Source organism: Anarhichas minor, unplaced genomic scaffold (genome assembly GCF_050575085.1).
Source record: "Anarhichas minor isolate MPS153535 unplaced genomic scaffold, ASM5057508v1 ptg000050l, whole genome shotgun sequence".
Lineage (NCBI taxonomy): Eukaryota > Metazoa > Chordata > Actinopteri > Perciformes > Anarhichadidae > Anarhichas > Anarhichas minor.
The window spans coordinates 2,327,416-2,353,730 of record NW_027466496.1 but is presented as its reverse complement, the minus strand read 5'-3'; the positions used below and the strand labels follow the sequence as shown (position 1 = coordinate 2,353,730).

At 42.2% G+C, this 26,315-nt stretch overlaps 3 protein-coding genes and 1 non-coding gene across 4 annotated transcripts; 1 reads left to right on the top strand and 3 right to left on the bottom strand.

Annotated features, from left to right (window-relative positions):
• Positions 1-1,546: 1,546 nt before the first annotated feature.
• LOC142971886 (kinesin-like protein KIF20A) lies at positions 1,547-9,628 on the bottom strand. The gene is made up of 18 exons (XM_076112616.1): positions 7,990-9,628; positions 7,697-7,792; positions 6,959-7,078; positions 6,714-6,852; positions 6,438-6,622; positions 6,242-6,323; positions 5,882-6,058; positions 5,660-5,771; positions 5,520-5,582; positions 5,062-5,208; positions 4,722-4,887; positions 4,453-4,632; positions 3,412-3,551; positions 2,989-3,154; positions 2,628-2,760; positions 2,297-2,367; positions 2,077-2,196; positions 1,547-1,940 (listed from the first exon to the last, which is right to left on the bottom strand). The coding sequence occupies exons 1-18, from the start codon at positions 8,089-8,091 to the stop codon at positions 1,725-1,727; spliced, it is 2,415 nt and encodes an 804-aa protein (XP_075968731.1). The 5' UTR covers positions 8,092-9,628; the 3' UTR covers positions 1,547-1,724.
• A 135-nt stretch (positions 9,629-9,763) lies between these two features.
• On the bottom strand, positions 9,764-11,991 carry rps20 (ribosomal protein S20). The gene is made up of 4 exons (XM_076112615.1): positions 11,834-11,991; positions 10,686-10,785; positions 10,429-10,502; positions 9,764-9,985 (listed from the first exon to the last, which is right to left on the bottom strand). Exons 1-4 carry the CDS (start codon positions 11,834-11,836, stop codon positions 9,803-9,805), a joined length of 360 nt encoding a protein of 119 aa, XP_075968730.1. The 5' UTR covers positions 11,837-11,991; the 3' UTR covers positions 9,764-9,802.
• On the bottom strand, positions 10,574-10,640 carry LOC142971906 (small nucleolar RNA U54). Its single transcript, XR_012959427.1, has one exon. It is a non-coding gene; the product is annotated as a small nucleolar RNA U54 (small nucleolar RNA).
• Positions 11,992-12,667: 676 nt separating the features above from the next.
• On the top strand, positions 12,668-21,301 carry anks6 (ankyrin repeat and sterile alpha motif domain containing 6). The gene is made up of 18 exons (XM_076112570.1): positions 12,668-13,295; positions 14,177-14,395; positions 14,499-14,697; positions 14,920-15,070; positions 15,910-15,954; positions 16,127-16,331; positions 16,459-16,565; positions 17,151-17,302; positions 17,507-17,744; positions 17,919-17,968; positions 18,154-18,348; positions 18,458-18,620; positions 18,715-18,935; positions 19,041-19,233; positions 19,568-19,635; positions 19,876-19,992; positions 20,305-20,401; positions 20,523-21,301. The coding sequence occupies exons 1-18, from the start codon at positions 12,967-12,969 to the stop codon at positions 20,570-20,572; spliced, it is 2,799 nt and encodes a 932-aa protein (XP_075968685.1). The 5' UTR covers positions 12,668-12,966; the 3' UTR covers positions 20,573-21,301.
• The last annotated feature ends 5,014 nt before the right edge of the window (positions 21,302-26,315 follow it).

Here is a 26,315-nt window from a genome sequence, read left to right as displayed (position 1 = left end):
AAAAATATTTCCATCATATAAATGAACTACATGCCATAAACAGCAAAACTATTATAGTAAATTATGGTTAAAACATGCAGGTCAATAACAGACAAAATGCCAGGCATGGCCGTAGCATTATCTAACAAAGATATCGGAGCGGTCACAAAGACGCAGTGGACCAAGAAATTATTTTCAGTGAGAGTGCTTTTTTAGCCACAGGGGGGGGGGGGGGGGGAATGATGCTTGGATGTCTTGTGTAAGTTTAGTCTGTGAAATATTAATATATTTTAAAAATGATGAAGATAGAATAATTGCTGACATTGACAAACAAAGCAACTTTGTTACATAAAATGCTGTGTAAAAAAAAATATCAACCTCATAGGTGTTTTGACATTTGTTCTTTCTGCTTCTTCAATTGTAAAATAAATAACACACTATAATTAATGTAATATGTCAGTATTACACCACAACATTCTTTTAATTCCTAAATGGTCATGGCATGAATAAAAGATGTTTAAAACTTGAAGCAGCTTACCTTAATCAAAGAACCCACCAGAGCCTTTCCATCTGCCAAAGCCTGGTCTGTGCCAACTGTGCACTCATCGCCTACTTTGTTATTTACAAGTGGCATGAGGACGACTTGTCCAGAGTCTCAGACTCTGCCACAGCAGGCAAGATTTTGGCCCAGCTGCCCTTCACTTTTCTGGCTGCCCCTGCTCCTCTTCTTCCCCTGGAAGATGCTTCATTCAGTGGCTGAGGGTTGAGACGGACTCAGTCCCAGAGCCGCACGATCCATCGCAAAATCCCACTCCAATGACTAAATTGCAATTACGGGTGCCAAACATGCTTTGGTGGGTCAAAAAATATCTGAAAGAGCCAGAAGTGGGAAAGTCTATGTAATGAGGTAAAAAAGTGTAATAAACTGATGTAACGCCTAAGCAAGGTGCTAATCCTGTGATTGACCCCTTTGGACTGACGCAGGCCAAGACGAACAGCTAATCTCATTAACCATCACCGAGACCAGCGAGCTAGACTGCCAGCTGCCCGTCTCTACCACAATGGCCCTTTCACTAACAGAGGAGGCTGTACTCTTTTACCTCAGTCACTCAACTGTAAAGGTCAATACACTACATAACATTTCTATTAGCATGATGGAAATATTAGACATGTTTCTTATATTGAATTGGTTAAGAATGAAAGGATTTCAGTGGTTGGGTGCAAAGAGACTAAAAACAAATTAAATATTGATGCACTTAAGGAATTGAACATTGTACATGGTTTCTTTGTCCTATCAGGGTCTTTTGTAGTTTACTTTTCCTCAGGCTCTAGAGAATGGATGGCCTCGTTTCACCAGATTGATACAAGGTTCAGCGTGTTCAAAGCATTTATTCCCTGGCGTGATAGTTCTATAGAAGTGTGCATGAGCTTCTTTGTGTATACAGCACACAATAAATGAAACTATGCGGCCAACAAATGACGTCATACGAATTAAGCTTTAAATTTGAGTTATCCACAAGTTAAGAATTGATGCTGTAAATGATCAAGATAAATGACTTCACACCTAGAAGTTCGAGCAATTTAATTTGATTAAAAACACACAAAAACATAGGAAATGCCATCATAAGAAACACTACACCTGAATAAAATAAACAATGAGTCACAATTGCAGGTACCCTAAAACTGTCCATGTTTAAGTTGTTAAATAAAAAAAAGGGATCTTTCTCCTTTTGTCCAGATGTTGTTCAATTGTGTGCAGTCTTCACCGTTTTCCTTAGCTTTCGCCCAGGAGAACTATTCCGGGGAGAAGTCACTGCTTCCCTGATGTTGGCCAGCAGGCCTCGCTTGGTTTTGGGCTCCACAGGAGACTTCTGGGAGTGCTTGGCAAGTTCTGCCTTCAGTGATGCAATCTCCCGGTCCTTTTCAACGTTCTGCCGTAGGATGTCGTCCATAGATTTTGTCTTAGAAAAACAAAACAAAAAACAAAACATACAATAATTTCAATACAGGTGAGGTCATCAGGTTTGGATCCAGTCAAATTGTATTATTTATTAAAGCCATTATGAGTATGATCGGTCCCACTTTGTATCATCTCACCTGATCGTCCCACTTCCTCTGTAAAGCCTCCAGATCAGCCGAATTCTCCAGGAAGCCATCTCTGACCTTCTGAAGTGTTTCACTAAGCTCCATCAGCCTTTTCTCTAGGGACAAAATCAACTGAACCCAACATTAAATGTAAAGCTGAGCAAGTGGTCGCATAAACAGTCTTAGCCAAAGTTTAATTGAATAACAGAATTTAAAATTTTGCCCTCTTTACCTGTTCTTTATCCTCACACATCTTCTCTATGGCACATTTTTCTTTGTACAGCCGTTTGCAGCGATCTTCCCCTGTGGGGAAGAAATGAGCCGAGTGACGTTTATTACCATTATAACAAACTGGTGAGCTCAATGAAACAAGACTGAAAGGAGAATATACTAATAGAAAATACACTAAATTCAAAGAAGGAAAAAAAGCTATTAACAATATGCATCTTAAACTTTCATGGAGTGTACTTCTCTTAAACCACTCCCATTCAAAACAAAGTTATCTACATTCATCCAAGAGGGCATTTCCTGAAAGAGGAAGCTGCTAAGCTGTGTTTTCTAACCTGCTGTTGCTGCTGCTTCTGTCGCTTTGGATGGTGGAGTCTGGCACGACTGGTCCACTGTTGGAACTGCACACAATTCCTGTCCAACACTGGACGTTAAGGTGTCCAACTCTGACACTTTACGTTTCAGGGCCTGCACACAGTTGGTTGGAGACAGATGTTAAGTTTTAATGATGAACCAAAAATCGGACTGCTTGGGCTTATTAACATGGGACATTATCAGATTACTGTGAAGCCAGTTTGGCTATTCAACAACTGCATATAGCAATGGGGATTTGAACAATGTATTACTGCAGTACATTTCAGTAAGACATAAAAAAAGGTTTGAATGGGTTTGTTAACAGCTGATCAAATGACATACCTCCACTTTCTCCTGTTCAGCAATGAACTCGTCAAGAGGTATGTAGTCATCCTCCAGATTGTTCATAGCACACTGGTAGGCGTGCTCTTTGATAGCATCCTTGTACATCTCAAAAGTGTTCTCCAGCTTTTCTTGGTTGCTCTCCTTCTGCTCCGCTATCTGTCGACTAAACATTGAAAGCAAACATCATTTACAAAGGGTTTAGTTAGGGATGTTGTTGCACCTGTGCAACCACTAATGCAACCGAGGTGAGGGGTCAGCAACAACATCCCGAACTAAACCCTTTGTTAAAAATCTTTATCAGAATCAGCTTTATTGGGCTTTAAGTGCCAATATGCCGAAATTCATTTAAAAATTAAGACCGCATACAATAGCAAAGATCTGCATGACTAGCCTTCTCTTGCAAAACAAAAAGTAACTTGCATGCGGAGGTCTTCGCTCTCCATGAGCTGTTGTAACATGGCATCTCCCATCTCCTTCCGAATCTCCATTTCCTGAACCAGGTTTCTTCTTCGCTCAGCCAGGAGTTTTGTTCGCAGGCTCTCAATTATATTCACAAGGTCCTAGGAGAGTGAAAGTAAAACATTAATGGAGAAAACTTTGATCTGCACAGTTAATCTTAGAATGACTGAAGTAAAATATTCCCCAACTGCTGTATTTGACAAAAAGTTAAGAATCTACAGTCGACAGTATTTGGGTAGAGCAGTGCTTTGAACTAAACGCCAACATCAACATGTTCACAATGACAACATGCTGATATTCAGCAGGCGATACTGTGTTCATCTTAGTTTAGCGTGTTAGCTCAGTAATGTTTGACAATTCGCACTAAACGGGGAGTAAAGCTGATGTAGACGGGAATGTCGGGTATTGACCTTATTACAATAAGTTATTACAATTCATCCTTTGGGGAACATGAATACGTGTTCCAGATGGCAATCCATCCCATAGCGAACAACAAGTGTCAACCTCACGGTGGCACTACAGGAAAGGTCAGGGAATCACCAAAGTCTTTAAGATTCATCCTCGGGGCACAATGAATGTCAGCACAACATTTCACAGCAATCGATTCAATACTTATTGAGATATTTCACTAAAAGCAAAAACTGTGAACTTCGTGATGGCACTTGAGGAAAAGGCAGGGGACCACTACAGTTAATAGGCTATATCCTCCGGGGACCATGAATGTCTGCACAAACCAAACTAAATAGTTGGGATATTTATATACGAGAGAAGTTTGCCTTCAGGGCTTTCTACCAGAAAGGGTCTTTTTCAACACAAACCTCTTACCTAACCAAGCATGCTTGCTGCCTGAACCTAAGAGATTTCTGGAAGAAAGGGCTTCCCGACATAAAAACCTGAAGGCAATAGATGGGACAGATTCTGATACCAAAAATACAATTGGAGAACAGTCCATCACTGGTACATTTTTGAAACAAGGACTGTGACACGGAAAAGCAGTTTTACATCCTCCGGCAGCAAAGACATGTCCGCCTCGTCTTCCTCATCCAGCAGCTCCTCCTCAGACAGGTAGCTCTCCAGGCCCTGGCTGTCGATCACCCCATTCCTCACCAGAGGCTTGCCGTCACAGCCGACCAAACAAGGAGCCGGAGACTCCAGAGACTTGTCTGGGATCACCTGCACCACCTACAGACGGCACAGGCAAGATCAGAGGTGTTTTAAGGTCTGGCTCACGGCACTGCTTCTTCTCACACCATTTGGTACTCAAGACTAACCTGTTTGGCAACAGCAGAGAACTTCATAACATGGAGAGTCTCATCGTAGTTGGAAGCACACTGGTTGATGTTGACGATCATAGACGCTTTCCCTTTGCCGCAGAAAACCGCCTGGAAGAGCTTGGTGAGCTTACTCTCTCGGAAAGGAATGTAGCTGCCCTTCATTCTGGTAAAAGGCACAGAAGAAAAAAGAAAATAAAAAGGACTTTAACAATGCTAAAGCACATGCTGCAGGGTTTTAGCAATGCAAAAATATCAAAATTATTTAGAGTCGTTGCTGCTTTGCTTCACTTGTCAAACAAGTATTTGTATCTGGTGACGTATTAAGAACCAACTGCACCTGTCAGTCTGATGGTTGCGAAGGGCACTGATGCACTTCCCCAGAATGAGCAGAGAGTTGTTTATGTTCCCGGCTTCCTTCAGCCTCTCCCCGAATGTCTTGGTTTTGTTGCATCGTTCCGAGCCAGCCAGGTCACACAAAGAAAACCTGAGAAACACAAATAGTCATTTTATGCATTACAGCTCCTTCCATGGTGCTGGAGAGGGACAAATAAAGTACAAACTTAAAATCTGGTACAATAACTCCTGAGCAACAAGGCTCTGATTCAGTTTTCTCTTTCTCAGTCATGTCTTGTGTTGATTCTTTTTAACTGTTTAAATTGTCTGCTTTCTTATTCAGTTTCACTGTGTATTGGAAGTAGATGAGCCTATAATTCCTCTCACAACTGCAGCCACACAAAAAAACAAAGCCACATCAGCATTGTTTGAATATTCATGACGTCTCTGGCAGATACATACTCTGAGATCCGTTTAACTGCGCTGCCATCGATCTTCAGTAACTTCATGGTAAATATGCTGTGGCTGTAAGGAAAGCGGGGTTGAGTTTTGAAAAGAGAAAAATGGCACCAAGCACAGATACGATGAACCGAAACGTTTGCCTTCTGCTCGAGGACTGGTTCATCTTCGTGGCTGCAGCACTTCTGTTTTTGTTTCCGAACTGTAGCAGTTTGGAAGCTTCTCCCAGGGTCTGGATGTTAATCCACCTGAGATCTGAAACACATTTTTTTTTTCTTAACACATTTGTTCTTTCGATTCAGTTTTAAGCCTTGAGCAACGTGAACACTACTGCTGTTTACTACACCTGGTGAAGCCATGCTCACCTTTAACATAAGCATTTCCAACGCCATCGTCACACACTCGAAGAGCAGCACGTTTCTTGGACTTTGAGCAAAAAGAAGGTTGAAGCAAATCGTACACACACTCATTGTAGATTTCAAAGAATGCCACCCATAAGGCAAACTGGCCGCTGCCTGCTTCTGTTGGGTCGCTTGCCAACACTAAAAAAGAAAAAGAGATGAATACGGAGAGTGAAACAGAAACAGCTATGGATCATACATAATGACATCCTGAGTGAAGTGACACTTCCTCATTTGAGTCCACACTGGGACAACTTCAAGCTCAAACAGTTTTTTTAAATGCAAAACAATATATGTTTTGTGTGTAGAATTTGTGAGAGCTACCGGTTTGATTGTAGGTCAAAGAGAAAGAGAACCAGGTAGAGGGAGAAGACAAACGACCACTGGCTCTGGTAGGGTCACACTCCTAGATGGGAGCAAATAAATGGAGCATTATGGTTATTTATCAATCAAAAAATTCATAGTAATATTTCTGGCGAAGCCTGCAGAAAACATCTCAAGTTGGCGAGAATTCTCTCACATCTTTGACTGAAGCTAAAATGGAAGCTTTAGCGCTTCTCTCCTGCTTGACTTGGTCAGGATCCAGATACTGTGCGTCATTCCTGAGGTAGGGCTTCAGGTCCATCCCATCATACAGACGGCCTCCGATGTAGTGAAAGGTGGCGTCCAGCACTCGAGGGAGTATGCCCGGCTCTTTTGGAGTTCCTAAAACATTGCACAACGCACTCAAGACAGGCAGAACAACTTCTGAGGGGGACCAACGCTCATTCGGAAGCTGTTGAGCTGCCATCTTTACCTTGGATTGTGTAGGTTTTCCCTGCGTTGGTTACGCCATAGCTAAATATCAGTGCATTCTTCCCGTCCAAGAAATCAGACATTTGGCTTTTGACGGTGTCCTCATAAAGCTTAGACTGGGTCATCTCTTGTCCAAAAATCTAAAAGCCAACAGAAAGATGGGTTGGTCTAAAATAGCTCAAAGTGCATCCAAAATATCTTTCAGGCAGATATGTGAACAGCACTACAATTTATAATATTGCAGACCTGTGAGAAGGAGAATTTGTGGAGCGATGTGCCGATGCCCTTCTCACTGCTCTTCATGGTGGCGGAACCCTTTGGTGCTTTCAGGGTCACTGTCTGGTTGTTTTCAATCACTACACAACCCTGAGTATAAAACACAAGTTTATACAGACGCATTGAAATGATGGCTTTTGTGTGGGCCATGGCTCATAGAAGGTGTTTGTGTGCATATGCAGACGACTACAGTCTAGTTTCATTTCCCTCATCAAAAATCAACTCATAGGACCAATATGTCATGTTTTGGAAACACATGGATCTTTATAATTACTAGTAATGAAGCAATTATCTCTCAGCTCCCACCTTCACTTTATTCAGCATCAACATAGAAAGCACTGCAGAAACGTAAAATGAGTTACATAAAGTTAACCCATTATATCATTTTAGTGCATTTAAATGAAGACAGGGATACTGGTGAAGTAGGTTACACTTAAGCCAATAATGCTGGGGAGGATCATTTCCATAAAGTCCCTTACCTCAGTGGAAGTCAGACACAATATAAATGATCCGCAACACTTGCAGAAATAATAAATTAGGCTACAGAGTAATGTCTCGACTTCATTACATGTAAACATGGTCTGTGTAGCATTATGGACTAGTGCTCCCTTCTGGGTTTAAAAACACATTCATTGTCATGATTATTAGCTACTGTATCGACACGAGATGGACTGGTTGACACCTTTTATAGCCAGTAATACACTGTACCTGATCCTCCTCGTCAGAGAGTTCCTCTTTAGAGAAGGGCCTGACTCTGAGGTAAACTCTCATGGTCTGCTGCTCAGCACCACCTGGCAGTTCAGTCTACAAACAAAGACAATAATCAGACCAGAAACTAAACCTCAGTGCAGACGAGCGGAGTCGTAGGGTTTATTTCAGTCCGTTTCGGCAAGGAACAGGCATCCTTGGTCAGAGTTGCTAAAACACAGGACTACAAAGTGAAAGACAATCTGAACTGTAGTACTGTTTGATTAAAACAAGAAAGAGAAAAAAAACATTACCTGCTGGGATGAAGTGCTGGCATGGGAAACATTACAAGTCATGTCCATGTCAACAGGCTGCATATTGATGCTGTCTTTACCCGTCAATTTAACTGTACTCATGTTGATTCACTACATGCATTAAACAAAGTCTTGCTAAATGGAGATCTTACAGTCCCCTGACTCTTTGGAAGACAAGTCACAAGAGATGTTGGCCTTAAGAATGACTTATTTCCCCTACACGTAAGTCTGATGGTGTTCTCCCACTGAGAATCCAGAAAGAGCTTGTAATTTGTATTAATTGAAAGCAGGTGTGAAGTCAAGCAAATCACCAAAAACGACCAACCAGCTTAGAACTCTACTCTGGCTTTACTGGGTCGAGGTCAACAGAGATATATCAAATCATTGTCTGAGGATCAATCTCCTAATATTAAAGTTATAATACTACTAAAAAGTAAATGTAGATGCCTTAGCTTTTCTTTTTTTATTTGATACCAAAATAATACCAAGACTTGTTTTCCATTCGTCACTTAAAAGCTAGAAAGCCAGAGTACGTAACACTTCTACGCAGAAATAACACATTCTCCCTCCGAGTTAAATTTCTAAGCAATAAAACATATCCTTGTTTAATCAGCCTTTTCCATGGAGGACATTTAGACTTGTCACATATAGGGAAAACACAGGTGTAAATAATGAAGTTAATGATGGCTGTGTTCCACTTAGCTGCTTTAATTTCAGGTGGTATCGTGCATGCTGGCTGACTGTCAGTCCTGATCGTAAGAGACATCAGTGTTATCAATAACACCTGTGCTTTAGCATCTATCACAAGTCAGTCTGCTGTGGGAAAGGTCTATTCATATACTTAGGCATTTTGTTTACATCTTTACTTGATCTCATAAAGGACCAGTAGCTCGACTAATTTGAACTAAATCAAGCTGTATGGCTGTTTACATGTTTCGGTATTCGCTATCATCCTGTAACTGTCATTTGTGGCCATAGTGGTTTCTAAAGTTACATTGTTTTAAAAAAAATAAAGTAAATTCAGTGTTTCTGGGTAGGTACCGACATAAAAAAAAAAAAAAAAAAAAAGTATATGAGCCCTTACTTCTTGGGTGAAAGGAAAGTTTGCACAGGTAAATATGTTTAGTCAACCTATTTGAAACAGATGAGTTTTGTGGACAGCTTCTAAATAATTGGTCTTTTATAATGCACGCGTGACTACATTTATGCGATTATTAGTTTTCTGGAGTATCTTCAAAGTAGACTCCAGACTTTTAATTCTACTTTAAACAAAGACTGCACACAAGTCTACAATTGTCAGCAATCTCAAACTATTTTTACATTGTTGGGATCAGCTAAAAAGAGCACTAGATTCAAATAAATACCATTTCCAGTGAGATGACTTTGGCTCTCTCCAATGTGAATGAAAATAGTGTGACATTTGAATAGTTATTGAACTGCTCCAGAAAACAAATTCAATTTTGTGCAAGGATTACCTAAAACCAACATCGTTTCTATCAAATTAATGTGTAGATTCTGTTGCATTAGTGCTCCAGTTATCGCCTCCATGAATGATTTTCATTGAGGAACTTCCTTTGACTCCAATTGCTGTAAGAGACATGCACTGCTATAACACCACTCCTTTTAGCTTCGAGGCAATGTCACATAATGAAGTTTGCTGGTTTATAGTAAATGTATGATCCCTGTTCCACACACTGCCCTTTAGTGGCACTTAAGCTTGTTATACTATAAAGAGTTTCTTCTTCAGACAAAGAGCACACCCAACAACACCACATCAGTTTCCTTATTCATTTCTTTATTGAATCATCGGCGTTTATGCATCTGCGATGGTGACTTCAACCTCTACACCGGGTTCGATGCTGATGGAGGTGATCTGCTTGACGATTTCAGATGGGCTGTGCAGATCGATCAGGCGCTTGTGGATCCTCATCTGGAAGCGATCCCAGGTTTTGGATCCCTCACCACAGGGAGTTTTCCTGGTGGTGATACGCAGAGTCTGGAAAGGGCAGGAAAATGATTTAGCTTGACCAAACCAAGAATCCAGAATACCACATCTAAATTATCCTACCATGTTTCTTAACCAATATTAATACATCAAACTACAGACATTATCAGCAATCACTTCAAAAACAGTTTTTCAGGAGTTCAACTTTTTCGACTGTAAATGTAGTCTGACAATACATTTAAAGCCACGGTCATTTCAAATGAATTGGCTGGCATTTCGTGGGTTGATGGAATTATATTTACCGATCAGAATTGTTGAGAAGTTTACCGTGTGGACATAAACCTGTGCAGACACTATATGGTTCATTTCATATCTATTCTCCAAGCCAGTTTTGTTCATGAACATCTTTTACCGAGTGCACCGTCTGTCCTCAATGCACATAACAGCAAATCCATGACGTGAACTTTTTTAATCTAGCTCATGTACTACAGTACCTTGGTTGGCATGCGGACGGGTCCCTTCACCTTCAGGTTCTTCTCCTTGGCCCCACGGATCAAGTCTGCGCAGACTGAGGATTATAAAGAGACAAAACATTTAAGACCAGAAGCAACCAGCAATCACTTCATCATACTTAAAAACCTGTGGCTCAGAATAGCGTATATCCAGTCTTCACTGTTTATCAGATGGAAGTTGTCCTCATCGCTCACATTTACATTCCATTCACAACATGAACCACTTGGAGCTTAGCTACCTTTCTCCAGAGATTTGACATTGCGGCTGGTGAGGGTGATGCGAATGCGATGAATGGCGACCTCAGTCTCAACAGGTGCCTTGCCAGTGTCCTTGAAAGCCTGCAGGTTTGGAAACAAGAGTCATCAAAATGCTGGCCCCGATATTGAAACTACATTCACAGGATAAGACTGGTACTGCATTACAACTTTGTAAGTAGGCATGTACTGATGAGCACGGCAGAGTTACAAGCTTGAATATTTTCTCCTGTATTACACAGTAACACCACCGTCTTTGCTTGCATCACCTGAAACAATGTATAGTTTACCATTACAAGAAAACTATAAGTCACATCAATAATATGATAATATAAATGTAGTAATTTAATATCATCCCTAAACTAAAGCTCACTCTGCATTGCCGTTGAAAAAATTGCAATTGATTTCAAGTGTACGTTTTGAACTGAAAAGGATAATAATCGTATTAATGGTTTTGAACGTCCGACACGTTGGAGATTTACGGGGAGGACCTAAACGCAGCACTAGCTATCCAACGTTAGCACGTGGAGCGCCTAGTATTGAAATGAACATGCTTCACAACAGAAACAAATGTCTCCACGTAATCTGTCAAAGTCGCAATTTAAACGCCATCAGCTGATGTTGGACAACCATCCATCTTCTCGATGATAGTTTCAGAAATAAAGCAAATTACGGTGACGTTATCGTTTTAGCAAATGTGTCCCGTTTAACATCACTTTCTATGATAAACTGTAAATCCTCCAAAACTCCAAAGTTTGTCTAATTTCACTTTCATAATTTAAAGACACAATAAGGGGAGCGAGATACTATTTTATAGCGTTACCTTCAAGCAAAGGCTGTTGGTTCACTTGTAAGTATGCCGAATTATAAAGTGCCTATAAGACTCAGGAAATGTAGACTGCATAAACCGAGAGGTTTATAACTTTGTAAATATGCAAAGTATTATTTAAGAATCCAGTTTGTTAATGATTTCTGGCGGGACATCCAATTCACGCGACATGAGCTGTCGGCGCTATCGTTAGCCAACAGACTCCGCAGAATTTCGACGTTAAGAGTTAAGCTATTAAATCACAAATTCACGACAGAATGAACTTCATTACACGAGTAACAGTTATATTCAAACGGCACGTACCATTTCAATTGCCCCTGACCGACTTATTCGGGAGAAATTCAAGCGAACAGCGGTGAGCCAGGAAGAGTAGCTACCAACGTGGTTAGCTGTTCAGAAAAAGAGAGCGAGCTGAGGCCCGTTTCCTGGTTATGTACTGCTCATCCGGGTCTCTGATACTTCTTCTTTGGTGTTTAGACTACCTCAACAGCGACATCTAGTGGCTACGCTTCTAAATGAAAAAAACGTCCACACAACACCGTAGTAACCTGACAAAAAGTGAAACAAATAAAATAAATTTAACTATCTAAAAGATCACATGGACATTGCATTTTTACAGAGATGTGTTCAAATTACTCAAATATGATGGAAAAGAAGTTCATATCGTTTGGTTATTATATTTTTGATGGTAATTTAATGTATGACAAGTACAAACATGATCATTAATACCACAACTGGTACATCACACATCTAAGAAAAGTAATAATATTCAGAATTAATTTTGATGCCAGTGAAGAATACAGACATGTGACCACCGGGGGTAGTAAAGCGTAAACTCAACAGTTGACAACAACCCGCTCCACCAGTGTGGTGTTAAGGTAGACGGGTAGACACGATAACATACTATAACATCCGGCAAATATTTAGAGAGAATAAAACAAATATATTAACATGAGTACTAAACGGGAAGAAAAATACAAAAATGATGTACCTATGAAAAACAATAATAATCAGGATTAATATCCTGATTATTGCAATTGAGTGTGGGTTTTGTGAGTTCCCGTATGTGACAACCAACTTGAGTGCAGAGAACACATGTTTTATTTTGAAAGATGAAAGCGGAAGTCCAGTGTCGTTTTGTAGACGTACTCATGCTAGTCAGGTTCCTAAACAAGTAACGGGACCGACCGGTTGCCAAAAAGTTGTTTTGTCGAAACCCGTTAGGATGCTACGAATGTGTTGTGGTGGTAAAATATGATTCATTGTTGTAGTGTTTGAGAAGAAGAATAGAAGTTAGTGACTTGGGAACTACATTTTATTTTGCTGTGCGTCATGATTCCCAACCACAGGCCGCCGCCAAGTGACAGAGGAAAAGTTATTGACGATGAAACTTAACTCCAGTTGAATGGAGACGGACTAACACTATTAATGAGGAGATGAATTTCGGTGTCCCCGCTAATTCGCTGCTGCTTTTCCGTGCCTGCGACGAGGGAGACTATGAAACCGCCCGGGGGATCCTGGAGCCCGGTGCCCCGAAAGAGTCGGGACGGCAGAGCAGGCTGCGGTCAGAAGCGGGGTCGGAGTGCAACACCGCGGACATGTTGTCTCTGGTACCGGTGGACTCCACGGACGAGGAGGGGAACACCGCCTTACAGTTTGCGTCGGCCAGTGGTCACGAGAACCTGGTCCGGTTTTTGTTACGAAAGGGGACCTCGGTGGACAGCCGCAACAACTACGGCTGGACCCCGCTGATGCAGGCTGCTAGGTGGGGCTCTGGGCCGGAGCTCATGTTCTAATGTATAAAGAGAAATACAAACCAAACTCCATTAAAACATCTGTTATTTGACATTACATGCGTGATGGTGAATTATTTTAAGTGTATAGCGTATAATTCAGGAACTTCTGCCATGAAACACTGACGGTGAACATTGTGAAACTTTTATAAAAGTGCTTTACTCTTTTTCAATCAAGAGTATGCTTATTCGGTCTTGCCTGTTACATGCACATTTGTTAAGCAATTGCCTTATTCTAGCATGGAGTTTGGTGAAGCAAAGTATTAACAATCTGCTATTGAAATCAGCTTCATGGTTTCATATGAATGTAGGTATATTAATGTTTATTTAATTAAAATATGGTAACCGTAAGTGTCTTGAAACTTTGACAAATAACTTTTGAGAAATCATTCAGTTGATGACAATCACTGGCTTGACCTGGAATTAGACAAGTTGTATCTGAAATAATCCACAATTCTCACCCCCCCAAAAAATCTACTAACACTGATTGTAACGCAACCTTCACATGTTTTTGCTTCCAAGTTGATCAACAACACAGGCAACGAGGAAGGTCACAGCAAGGGTCTGGATTTCAGCACCTGCCTGGGGCCTGTCTATGTAGAGTTTATTACATGTTAGGTATCAACTTTAGGATGATTTTCCCAAAGGAAATCAATTAAGTGTGACATAACTTAACTGGGTGGTGCTCGGCATGTGACAGGAGGACCATGCCCTCTCATCCAAAGTTGATTCAGCTCAGAGAAAAGGGCCCTCGTGCATTTTAACACGTCTGATGGACTTTCTTAAACTTGGGTGATATAGATCGTTAACTCCCAATCTCTATCTCATTCGTTGTCTCCAATTCTCCCCCCAGGTTTGGTCACCTAACTGTTGCCCACATCCTGTTGGAGAACGGGGCAGAGATCAATGGACGCAACAGGCTGGGTGCGAGTGTTCTTACTATGGCGGCCCGCGGGGGACACACTCACGTAGTAAAGCTACTCCTGGAGAGCGGGGCCTACGTCGATGACTATGATCACCTGGCTGTTGCTGCGGAGGCAGTCTCGAACGGCAACAACAACAACAGCTGCAGGTTTGGGCTCTCATTCTGTCAGGCGTTAAGCCTACCACTGAAACAGAGCTCAATTCAGTTGACCTGTTATTCATCCTCTGAGTGGCTCTTTCTTTTTCCACAGCGGGGCTGGTTTCGGAGGTGGTGAAGGCTGTCCAGCAGGCGACGGCAGAGAATTCATGGACATCATAGCCCTGATGGTGGCATCTCAGCATGGCCACGAGGCCTCGGTGCGCCTGCTGCTAGAATGGGGCTCTGATGTCAACTTTTCCCAGAAGACCACTGGCTGGGGACCCCTCATGGTGGCCACCCTCGGTGGGAAGGTGGGTTCAATGGATCGATGGATGGTTGGATAGATAAACAAGATGGTTATAATACATTATGTGTTGTCTTCTGGGTATGACATTTTATAGCATGTGCCACTTGACATGTATTTACATCTTGCTACATGTGACTTTGTTGCAGCACGAATGCTTGTGAAGTTGTGACTGTCTTTGTTTTGAGTAACGGGAGCAGCTGACCAATGAAGTGGTTGTGTTTTGAAGGTGGCTGTGACTCAGCAGCTGGTGGAGCGCGGAGCTGACCCAGACAGGGTTAATGTTCTGTCCAAGACGGCCTTTGAACTAGCCATGCAGCTTAAACAGAGAGACATCAAGGCCTATCTGGACTCCATCACCACTGTCCGACCCCAGACCGGTGAGGCAATCGGTTTGCACTTTACTACGTGATAAACAGCATAATGGTATTAACGGTGAGATGGATGGAAATAACATCTAAAACAAAAAGAGGCACAGTTTTGCTTCTTCTATCACTTCCCACAAATATTTAATTCTACTTTTGTTTTTTATGTCTTTTACAGTTTAACAGGGAGTGTTGAGCTCTCACTTCCCTGTTGGTATAAATTACATCCTGTATCAGGTGTGTGTGTGTGTGTGTGTGTGTGTGTTGCTGTCTTGAACTGCAATTAACACGGATGTGAGAGCGAAACCAACAGTGGTAGCTCTCAGCCTCTTTGATGTCTGATCGCTCTCCTCACCGGTAGCTCAGTTTTCCTGCACAGAACATTTCATATGACCTGAACCTCTGAAATCAAACCTAAACCCCAAACCAGAGCTCAGTTGCGGCGACATCACTTGGCACTTCGGCTATCGATATGTTAAGATAAATCCAGCTCATGCATGAATGATTAGGCAGTGATGTGCCATGTAGCCATTGGCTGGGCTGAATTACAGGCAAGTGTATGATTTTTAAAATCATTTTAGTTCAGTGTGTGTTCCAGTTACAGAAGAAGTATTTTATTCTATCTTACAGATCTGTAGTTTGACTTATGTCTTCTTTCTTTTCTTGTTGTTGAAGTTCACTTTTATTTGTGTGAGTGGTGAATTCAGCAGTGATAAGTATTTATTTACATAAACCTCCCCCACCCCGGGATTAACAGGTGATGCTGAGCTTCGTGAAATATGGCCAAGTACTTCTATTGTTTCAGAGTATATCAGACCTCTCTCCTGTTCTCAGCAGTGCTCTTTTCTCCACAGACGACGAAAGGCGAAGACCAGATGTGTTCAGTGCACTCAAGTTAGGTGAGTTCAACTGAATACTTTAAAGATGCAGCGAAACTACAAGTTAACTGCATTTTGGTGATGCAACAGGTGATGCAAAAAAACTCAACCAAGTCAATCAAATTGCTTATTTATGTATCCATATGTATATATGTGTGTGTGTGTGTGTGTGTGTGTGTGTGTGTGTACTCAGGAAACTCCCAGCTAGTCAAGGAGATCTTGGAGGAGGATCCCACTCAGGTGAATTCATCCAATCAGGAGGGAGCGTCACCTCTTATGATAGCGGCAGTGAGCGGTCAGCTGGAAGTGGTGCAGCTGATGGTGGAGAAGAATGCCGACATCGACAAGCAAGATGGCGTCCATGGGTGGACCGCTTTGATGCAGGCCACCTATCATGGGTAAGGAGGACCTGCTGGTGTATCATGGTAAACCTTAGCGGGGATAGTGTAATGCTGTACATACACTATGAATGCTGACGCTGTCGTCAATCCTTTCTTTTGTTTTCTGTCTCCCTCCTTCTTTCAGGAATAAAGACATTGTCAAGTACCTGTTGAGTCAAGGGGCTGATGTCAACCTTCGAGCTAAGAACGGATACACAGCGTTTGATTTGGTGATGTTGCTGAATGACCCAGGTACCCGCACTATCGTCTCTTTGTTTTATAGCCCTTTGGGAAAATGTGCTCAGGCTAAACAAACAATTCCTCCCGAATAAACTGTATTAAATAGCAGGATTAATAAAATCAGGTTTCCACCATTTGTGAAGATAGCAGTACCCTCTTGATAGCTCTTTAACTTTGACCTAAGTTAGAGGGTATATATATATCATATACTTAATGTGAGTTTTGAATATTAACCAAGAATAATTCATAAGAATAATTTTCCAAAATGTTCAAAAACTATTCGGGAATTAAATCCTTGAGACGTTACATTGACTGTAAATGGTATCCTTTTATTGTCAAAGGATATTGTGTTTATGTATGCTTCAGTGTTTGTGATATGTTATGAGAGATGCTTGCTTACATTATCTATTCTTCAAAATTGACAGCTTTAAAGCTGAAATCGTATTGAAATGAAGTTATGGCTAAGTAGCCTTTTATGTTTTAACAACTAGCGCACAGTAGCACCTGACACAGACCACGCGGGGCAGTTTCCATGATGTTTGTTCATCGTTTCACTCAGTGATTCATTTTCTATGTGTCTACTCTGGACTTTCACAGACACCGAGTTGGTGCGTCTGTTAGCGTCAGTGTGTATGCAAGTAGACAAGGACAAGCCGAAGCACCGTAGCAGAGCTTTACTGACTCGCTCTAAAAGCCGACAGTCGCTCAACAACGTCCCCGTCCCACCCGACGACAAGGGAGGCCTCAAGGTAAGAAGAAGCCCTGTACCTTTAATATTCTGTTATGAATCCATATCATGTAGTATTGATCAATTATTTTTACATTATTTTATTCAAATGTAATCTACAAAATATCAAAATCAATCTGTTTTTAGTAAAATGACTGGATGTTATATATATGTTAAGGGGTCTATAACTCTACCCCATTACATGTGTGACTTCACCCCCTTCCAGTCCTGGTGGAGTCGGATGTCCAATCGGTTCCGACGGCTGAAGTTGACTCACACCCTGAGACACGGCCTTTCGTCCAACCGCCTGGCTCCATTTCCAGGCGATGCTGAAACGTCATTGGACGCCACGATGAAGGCGAACAGGAAGCCGGCTGCCGGGTCTAATGGAGCGCTGGCACCAGCTCCTGCCCTGGGGGGGAATGACATCAGCACTGCCTGGGCAGGCAAGAGCAAAGATACTGGTGAGACTCAGCGATAACATTATTTCATTGTCATTGTTAGAGCAATATTACTGTCGTCAGTAATACATGAGATCGTTAGATTAAAGGGGAACTCCACCTGTTCCATCAAAGTCTGTGTACACGTTTTGGGGAGTGCTACTGAATGTGTCAATGTGACTTATGTTCCTTTTGCAGGTCTTTGCAGGACAAACTCAGAAAAGGAGGACTTTCTTATAACCACAATGGTAGGAGTGTTTGATTTGATGTGAACTATGCTTCTTTGTACATTTCTTCAAGCTTGGTCAGTGTTGTTCTTACAATGAATTGCCTCATAGGACATCGGAAAGTTAGCACGCTGTATTAATAAAGTGTACGGTTGTTGTTTTTAGTAGTAGTATTATTGTACTGTATGTATTTCCATGTCCTCTAGCTCAGAAGTGGTGCGCCCTTGACCCGGCTGCCCAATGACAAGCTGAAAGCGGTGATCCCTCCCTTTCTTCCTCCGTCCAACTTTGAACCGTGGAACTCGGACCGCTCGCGTCTCCTCGGGGAGGGAAAGAGCGAAGCGCCCCGCCTGCCCATGCCGCCCCAGAGGAAGCTGAACAGCAGTGGAAACTCGGATATTGTGAGTGTTTGTGGGCGAGAGGTGCGGTGCTGGTGAAACCCTTTATATGTTCGTCATCATTCATAAGTCTTTTGCTATTTTCTCTCCTTCTCTCTCCTCTAAATGTCAGACATCTATCAGTCGTGTGGTTAGCAGGTCCATTAAGTTCCCCAGCATCCCCAAGGGGCCCTCCTCCTCCTCTCCTTCAAACTCCGGTCACTACCACTCCCCCCACTCCTCAGGAGGCTCCAATGGAGTGGCAGGGATCAACCGGGACTCTCATAACCGTTCAGGTTCACACAAAAACACAGACAGATACGAACATACCCTGTCACAATGAGAACGCAAGCAACCGAATTACACGCTCTTGCCTCTTTCTTCCACCAGGGGGCAGTGCAGACAGCGTTCTCTCCCAGATAGCAGCCCAAAGGAAGAGAGCAGCAGGCCTGATGGATGCGAAGGCCCAGGCTCCGGAGAAACAGCCCAGCCAGACTCAGAGTCCACCCTCTCTGCCACCCTCAGCACCCGGCATGCCGCTTCCTGATATTAACCTTCCGGAGATCCACTCCCACCCCAGCCTGGTGGCTCCCGACATCCACTCCAGAAGGGTCCGTGTTGTGCTTTCCTTTTTGTGGTTGCTGTGTAAAACAGTTAAAGTAAAGGTATTGCCTCCTCTCATGTCAGTGAACTGGCGCTGCTTATTCTTTTTGTAGAAGATGGAGTTGAAGAAGAGACCTCAGTCGGGGAATTCTTCCACATCCAAGAGCACGTCGCCCACTCTGACTCCGTCTCCTTCCCCGACGCCCAAGCCCCCTACTGGGCCGGGAGACTCTCTGTCCTCAGCCTCTTCCCATCCTCGCTCCAAGAGCAGCGGGGGCTCCAGCAGTGGAACCATAACTGATGAAGGTGATACCGTGTTGATCTAGCCGTAAACTGAAATCCTTCTTCCGTGCGCCACAATGTTCACAAAGCATCATTTATTCAGCTTTTAGACCAATTCTGTAAATGTTTGAGAGAACGCTGGAAAACAATGTTAATAGATGTACGCAATTATTGACTCTATTTATTATTAATACAATGATTGGTGTTATTAACTGATTCTTGACAACTTGAAATGAATTTTGAACCATTGGCCTTGACATAGAAATAATCGACACACATGAAATCATACAAACTAAATCTACTTGTAAAAAAACCCGGCCGTGACATCACACAATGTGTTGCTTGTGTCTTCTTTCAGATGAGCTGTCTGGTATATTAAAGAAACTGTCCCTCGAGAAATACCAGCCAATATTTGAGGAACAAGAGGTATTCTATCTTTTACGTCAAAAGGGAGTCCCAAAACATTTTCCTTCAGATATATTGTCTGTCTTTTCATTTTTTCCCCCTTTTTCCTCCGTTTGAGTCACGAGTTCTCAATGTGATGGAAACTGCTTTCCCATAACTGCATCACTGCATTGCTTGAGAGAATAGCACAGTTCTGTACTCATATTAGAAAAGACAATTGTATACGTTTCATTTAATATGTTTAATTTTCTCTTCTTCTAGGTGGACATGGAGGCTTTCCTGACTCTAACAGATGGAGACCTGAGGGAGCTTGGCATTAAAACGGACGGACCCAGACAGCAGATCTTAGCGGCCATATCAGAGCTCAATGCTGGAAAGGTGCATGTGATTGAACATATATTATGCATCTCTAAGGAACCTTTGCTTCCAGATGTGTGTATCCAGGGATCTCTAGGGGCTTACGTTATATTTGTTTCCACTTTTCCACTTTTCCTCAGTATAACTCGACATTATATCATAATAAACTGTCAACATTGTGAGCCAGCAGAGATAGGTAGAATTGCTTTGACCGTGGATGGAAATTGCTAAAGGGACCAGAGGGACAAGATATGTGAAAGTATAGCGAGAGCCATATGATCTTTGCCTGAAAATGTTAACTGATTTATTATGGCCGTTGTCGGCTGTCATCAGGGCCGAGAGAGGCAGATCCTTCAAGAGACCATCGACAACTTCCAGTCGTCCTTTGGTAGCAGCGCGAGTAACCAAAGACAGCCAGCTGAACCACGCTGTGAGTGTCAAAAAGCTGAGCTGGGAACTTGGAAATTGGAGCACTATTAACACAAAGACAACATCATAATCTGTCTCTCTCTCTCTCTCTCTCTCTCTCTCTCTCTCTCTCTCTTTATCAGCACCAACGGGTTGGATGAGACACCAGGTTCGTTCCTCCAACAAAAGATAACCCAGCAGCCCTGACGCCAGCCAGGAAGTACACCAAAGGTACTTAAGATGAGAGTAAAAATGCCGGTGACCTCTAGCCAAGGCACGACTAATAAGGAGTCTTCTGGACGCCGGTGTCCCGGACCACTCGCGGCGTTAGTGCAAGAAGATGCTGCAGCAAAACGACCAAATAGACCCTGATAACCTGCCTTTTTAGAACCCTCCAGGACCAAACGGCATTAAAAGTATTCCTCCCGTGGATCCTAAAGCAGGAGAGGTGTGACAGGGCCGGCTGAGTCCAGTGCCCTGCTGCGGTTTGACAAAGCACATGGTGTGTGGCAAATGTTTTTGTTTTTGCCATAATGATACGGTTGCCACATCTACTGCTAATGCAGCGCAGAGAGGTTAGAGCGCAGAGAGTGTAAAAGACGAGAAGATCAAATACACAGCAGAGGGAGCGGGAGAGATTGTTATTTTAGCCAAACAAATGTGAAGGATACAGCATAAGTATTGTAGAGATGCCAAGGTAAGTCAGGAGAAAAGAAGAGAGAGCACGAGTATAACAATAAAATGCAATAAAATAGGTATTATCCAGAAATACTGAGATTAAGACTTCAGAGCAGTTGTAATGACCAAGAAGGAGCACTGATGAGGAAAGAATATGGAAAGAGAAAGGGACATCATACGAACAGATCATTTTTCGTCAAAACTGTGCTGTCATGAATAAATAAACATTACATTGATGCAATAACTATGTTTTTTTTTATGTTTTAGACCTAATGGACTTGAGATGAGAAAGCATTGGCAAAAACATTTGGGAGCATTTTATGAGCCGCCTAAATTTAGTTTGGAAGAGAGAGTTTCCATTGAGCCTGTTCTATGTTTTTGCATCTGGCTCCATCAATACAGTTGGTCCGATGGAGCACGATATCATGTAACACTAAATATGAGGTACTTTTGATCCATGTCTTTAATCCAAAGGATTCAGATATCATATCCTGTTCAGTTATGTACTGCGTCTGGCAGCGACGAAGCGAACATACTTTCAAAATCGGAATCTGGGTGATGAATCAAATCAATGAAAAACATAAATAAAATCTGTGTCCAAAATGAAATCCTGCAAAACCAAAAATAAACTGAATACAAACTATTCATTGGTGCTCGGGTTTAATAGTTGGAAAGCCGGTTTCATGTCCCAGCTTGTGTAAAACCTTTACGCAGACCAAGTCAAAGCTGATCTTCCCTCCACAAGATGGCAGTGACCTTCCATTGGTGCAATAAATTATCAGAGGGGTTCTTCTCCAGCTGGAATAAACTGTTCTGTGAAGTTTAGCTCCCTGATTGAGGTCTCTTCTTCACCTTTAGCAGTCACATTATAGCAACTTTTGAAAAAGTTGAATTCATCAGCAATAAAATGTGCTTCTCCAGCCTTACCTGGTCTGGCATGACCAGTAGTTTCAGGTGGCTAATCTTAGCCAATGCTAACTTTAGATGTATTTCCCTGTGTAACTGACATTACTTAGTCAGTTCGCCAACTTGGTGTCCCCTTTACTTGTGCAGCAGTGTCTCTACATTTTAGCGTTTACCATTACGCCGTCATTTCCATTTGAAGGCCACGGGTGTAGCTGTTTATGTCGTAAGTAGCAGGCTGCCAAGGAGGTGTAAAAGCCTTGTATAGGAGCTCAAATAATGTTTCTTACGACTAAAACTCAAAGATCCATATAAATATGCAAATATTTTTCATTTCAAAAGTTTGAACTACTGGACACATGATGTCGCCAACTGATAAATCTCTTCTCTGTGTATCTGCATTGGAGGTTTGAAGTAGCGTACTGGGCCACAGTTGGCATCCAAACTTTATGATGTCACAAAATCACTGTCGTAAGTAAACTTTATGTCGATGTCAAATCAGTTTTGATGGTAAATGTAGTCAATTGAAGCAATAACTCCCTCAGCGTGCGCTTTATTACTGTCAAATCGATTACATTCACCGTCAACGCTGATGGGACCTCCACACAAAAAGTGGCGGTTTTTCCCTTTAGGGTTAACACGTTCTGCACAGTGATGCTCAAACATCCCAATGAAGTAACAAGTCCAATTTCTTTTAAAGGAGGTGAGCTTTAATGAAATACATGTTTAGTATAATACACCATTGTCCATGTTAGCTGTAGTGTTTTGTTTTTTAAAGCTTCCGTCACCATGTGAGCGAGATCAGCTGAGAAATCAGTTTAAAATGACGAGTGGTTCAAATCGCTTTCACCCGAAGTTCAGAAACACAGACCGTCCCCAAAACACAACCAGATAGCAACACACTGGCATTGTTGAAATCATTATTGATGACCTGGATATAGACTGGCCCGACAGGCAGGCGACGGGGTTCCTGTAGAGTTTAATGAAAAGCATCACTCAGTGTAGGAAAGCTTTCCTCTCCAGGGCTGTGGCAGAGTGAGTGTTCAGATGTACAGTCACATGTGAGCTGTACGAAAACTGTAGGAGAGAAAAGTCCATTTGGAATATATTAATATCGCTGTGGCATGTGTGCAGCAAATGGAGTGACTCATTCAATTTCCTCCCAATTGATTTAATTCGCATGCGTTTTTGATTTGATTGAATAACATTTAATAATGTTGTTTGTAACTGTCAATACAGTAGTCATGCAGTAGTGCGAGGCACAACGGCCATGGGTCACTGGTGCGTTATAGAGGTGAATACTGACTCAGAAAGATGATTTCTGTAATGAATACATGAAGTTCTTTCACATTGACTTTTATTTTTCACTACCCCTGCTGCTGGTAAGACCCCGACAGCCTGAGACAAGATGTCCGCCTCATCGGCTAAAAGTGGTCTCCTGTCTGTGGTAAAGGAACCTGAGTCTGTATGAGTTAAAGCCGAGGCTAAGATCCCCAGAAAAGATACATTTTCTTTTTTTCCTTATTTCTATTTTTATTTTGAAGAAATGAAGATTTTCCAATCTTCATTTCCCCGAACTTCCCTATTGCTTATACTAAGGAGCAGTTAGTCTTAATGCAAGAAGAAAGAAAATGTATTGTATTGTCAATACTGTCAAATATTTAGAAACATCTCACAAATGCAGAAATCTTGAAAAGTCAGTTGCTTTAGATGATTTACCTAAAAACCGGCCATTTCATCTGTTTTTAAAAGTACTGGAACAAATGAAAGTATCCTCGTACAAGGTAGAAGACGGTAAATCATTTCAGCCTCGGAAACAAGTAAACTCTCCCCCAATCGATGTCACCTGTTAAAAGAAATATAACATCTTTGGATTAAGTACTAAACTAAGTGAGCGGATGCGGGGGGGTCTTCTTTAAAAGCTTGGGTCCCATTGCTATGAAATTCTCTTTGTGGCCATTGGCCTCTGGCTGTACAAGCCAGTGCGGTTTTTAGATGTGCATCACCTAGGGCAATTGCTTTACTACACTATGTGTGTGTGTGTGTGTGTGTGTGTGTGTGTGTGTGTGTGTGTGTGTGTGTGTGTATGTGTGTGTTGTGATGATTGGTCCCTCAGACTCTGTGATTTAGTAGTGAACAGGGATTTCAGGATTGAGGCCCCTGGAGCTCCGTTTAAACATTGTTAATCAACGTGAAAGTACATCCAATAAGCAGCGTGCGCAGCGATCACAGGCCTTGTCTATTGTTTGTCCAAACAAACAGTGGGCTGCCTGATTTCACATTAGCGTTCCACTGTCAACATTCATCCTCGCAAACTCATTTTGCTCCGAGTAATTTCCAGCATCCAGGTGTTACACAACGCTGTGGCCCTCTCGCCGTCTCTCAGCCCCCCCCTCTCTTTTTCTGTGCACCTCATAGATAGAAAACAGATCCACAGAAACAGGACCGAGCAGATTACGAAGAGCGTAGAAGCAACGCAGCCTCCCTCCATCTGACCCTTGTTCTGACCATGGAATGAACTTTGCAGAATCCAAATCCAAATGTCAACAAAGGATTATCCCCACAGAGACCCGTAACACAGTTTTCCCTCTCGAAACGATTGACACAGCTGTTGATGCGTGGACTGACGGACATGTGACGGCAAAGCACGAGTTTGAAGGGATTTGTTGTGGCTTTTGGCTCCACTGGGTGACACTTAAATGCTCAAAACCGTTGAAATTAAACTCCACAATCTTTGATGTTGCCGTAAGCTCGAATGGAATGAAGCTAATCACTAATATGATGAAACAAATAAAATGGAGTAGTGATTTGCTGACCATTTGTACCTGCATGACACAAAATGTAATATTGAGAACACCTCTTTATCATCCAGAGTGTGAATACATACAGTATATTACTGAAGAGGAGTGTCACAGCAATTGTATTTGAAAGTGTCATGGTTTGTTTGTTACTTGATTTGCTTCTAGGAGTGTGCACGCAATGGTGCGTCACATTTGGCTTCCCCGTTGGCACAAGTTCAGTTGAGCAGTTCTTTGAGCTCAACTGTGTCAATGCTTTTCAGCCTGTTCTGTGTGTCAGAATGTTACAGCTGTGTAACCCCTGGATCATTCATGAGATCTACACTGACACCTGAGATGCTTCCCAGTCGATAAGTCGTGCATTTCTACACTTTGTAGTAGTTATATTTTGTCAAATGATTTTCTGCATTTCAAGTCAAGTGACTAATTGTTGTTCTGGATTTCAATTTCATGGCCTTATGAGATCAAAGCAGATCTGCTCCTTGTCCCCAAAAAGCCTTCCATCCGTTCAAATGTGGTATTAAACACTTTAAGGTCAGTGTGTGATTGTTTAGTCCAGCATTAGTGAAAGTGAATAATCAAAGAGTTGAAACCGCACTAATGTTTTTGCATGATGGAATACACGCGCTAGTGTGTGTTTGTGTATGTGTACATGGATATCTGCACAGTAAGGGTCAGAAAATGGGTCCTGTTTAACCTAACAGGACCTCTTGAGCTGGTCATGTCCATTAACAATGATCTGCTGTCATGGATTACACTCTGGCTCCACAAATCCTGACAACACCGTTCCTGCTTTGCAACAGCAGTTTGCCAGACCATGAACTCTTCCCCCTGCGCTCAGTTCGGGGTATTCTGTGGCTGAGGTCGTCACCTTTCTTGGCCCCCCCACCCGCTGGAAGAAATGAAGAAAATTTAGAGCGACAAATTCCACCATATTTATCAGTTAGTCTTCTCACAAGAGTACAACCGCCTATTTCAAACTTATTTCCACTAATTAGAATTGTCAGCTGGGCTATGTGTTAATTACGTTTTGAGTTGTCTTTCCGATATCGACCATCCCATCAATTATGAATGTCCATTAGAATCAGACTTGTCATGTCACAGCTCTGCACGTCTCCTGAAGTCCCACGGTGATGCTAATGCAGACATTTTAATCAATGAAAGATACACTATTGCAGCTGGCAGATGGCTTTCAGTAAGTCCTATTTGGCTCTGTGGTCATTGTTTTGGTCATTGTATTAAACCACACACACACACCTGCTGTAAGCACACATACATGCATTCACTCACTCATGCGTTCACTCACTCATGCACACACACACACACACACACACACACGGTCACGTGCAAAGGTCTGTCCCAGCAGCGTCAACAAAGCTTTAAGCCTGAGCTAATCTGGAAGGCAGCTTGGATAGTGTTCGATAGTGGATTTGCATTGATACTAAAGCTATTTCATCTACTATGTCATCTTTATTTAAAGACAAAAAAAATGTATCTCAGTGAGAAGCTTGCATGATTTACTCCACATAAATACACAATAAGCAACGTGTGTTCCAG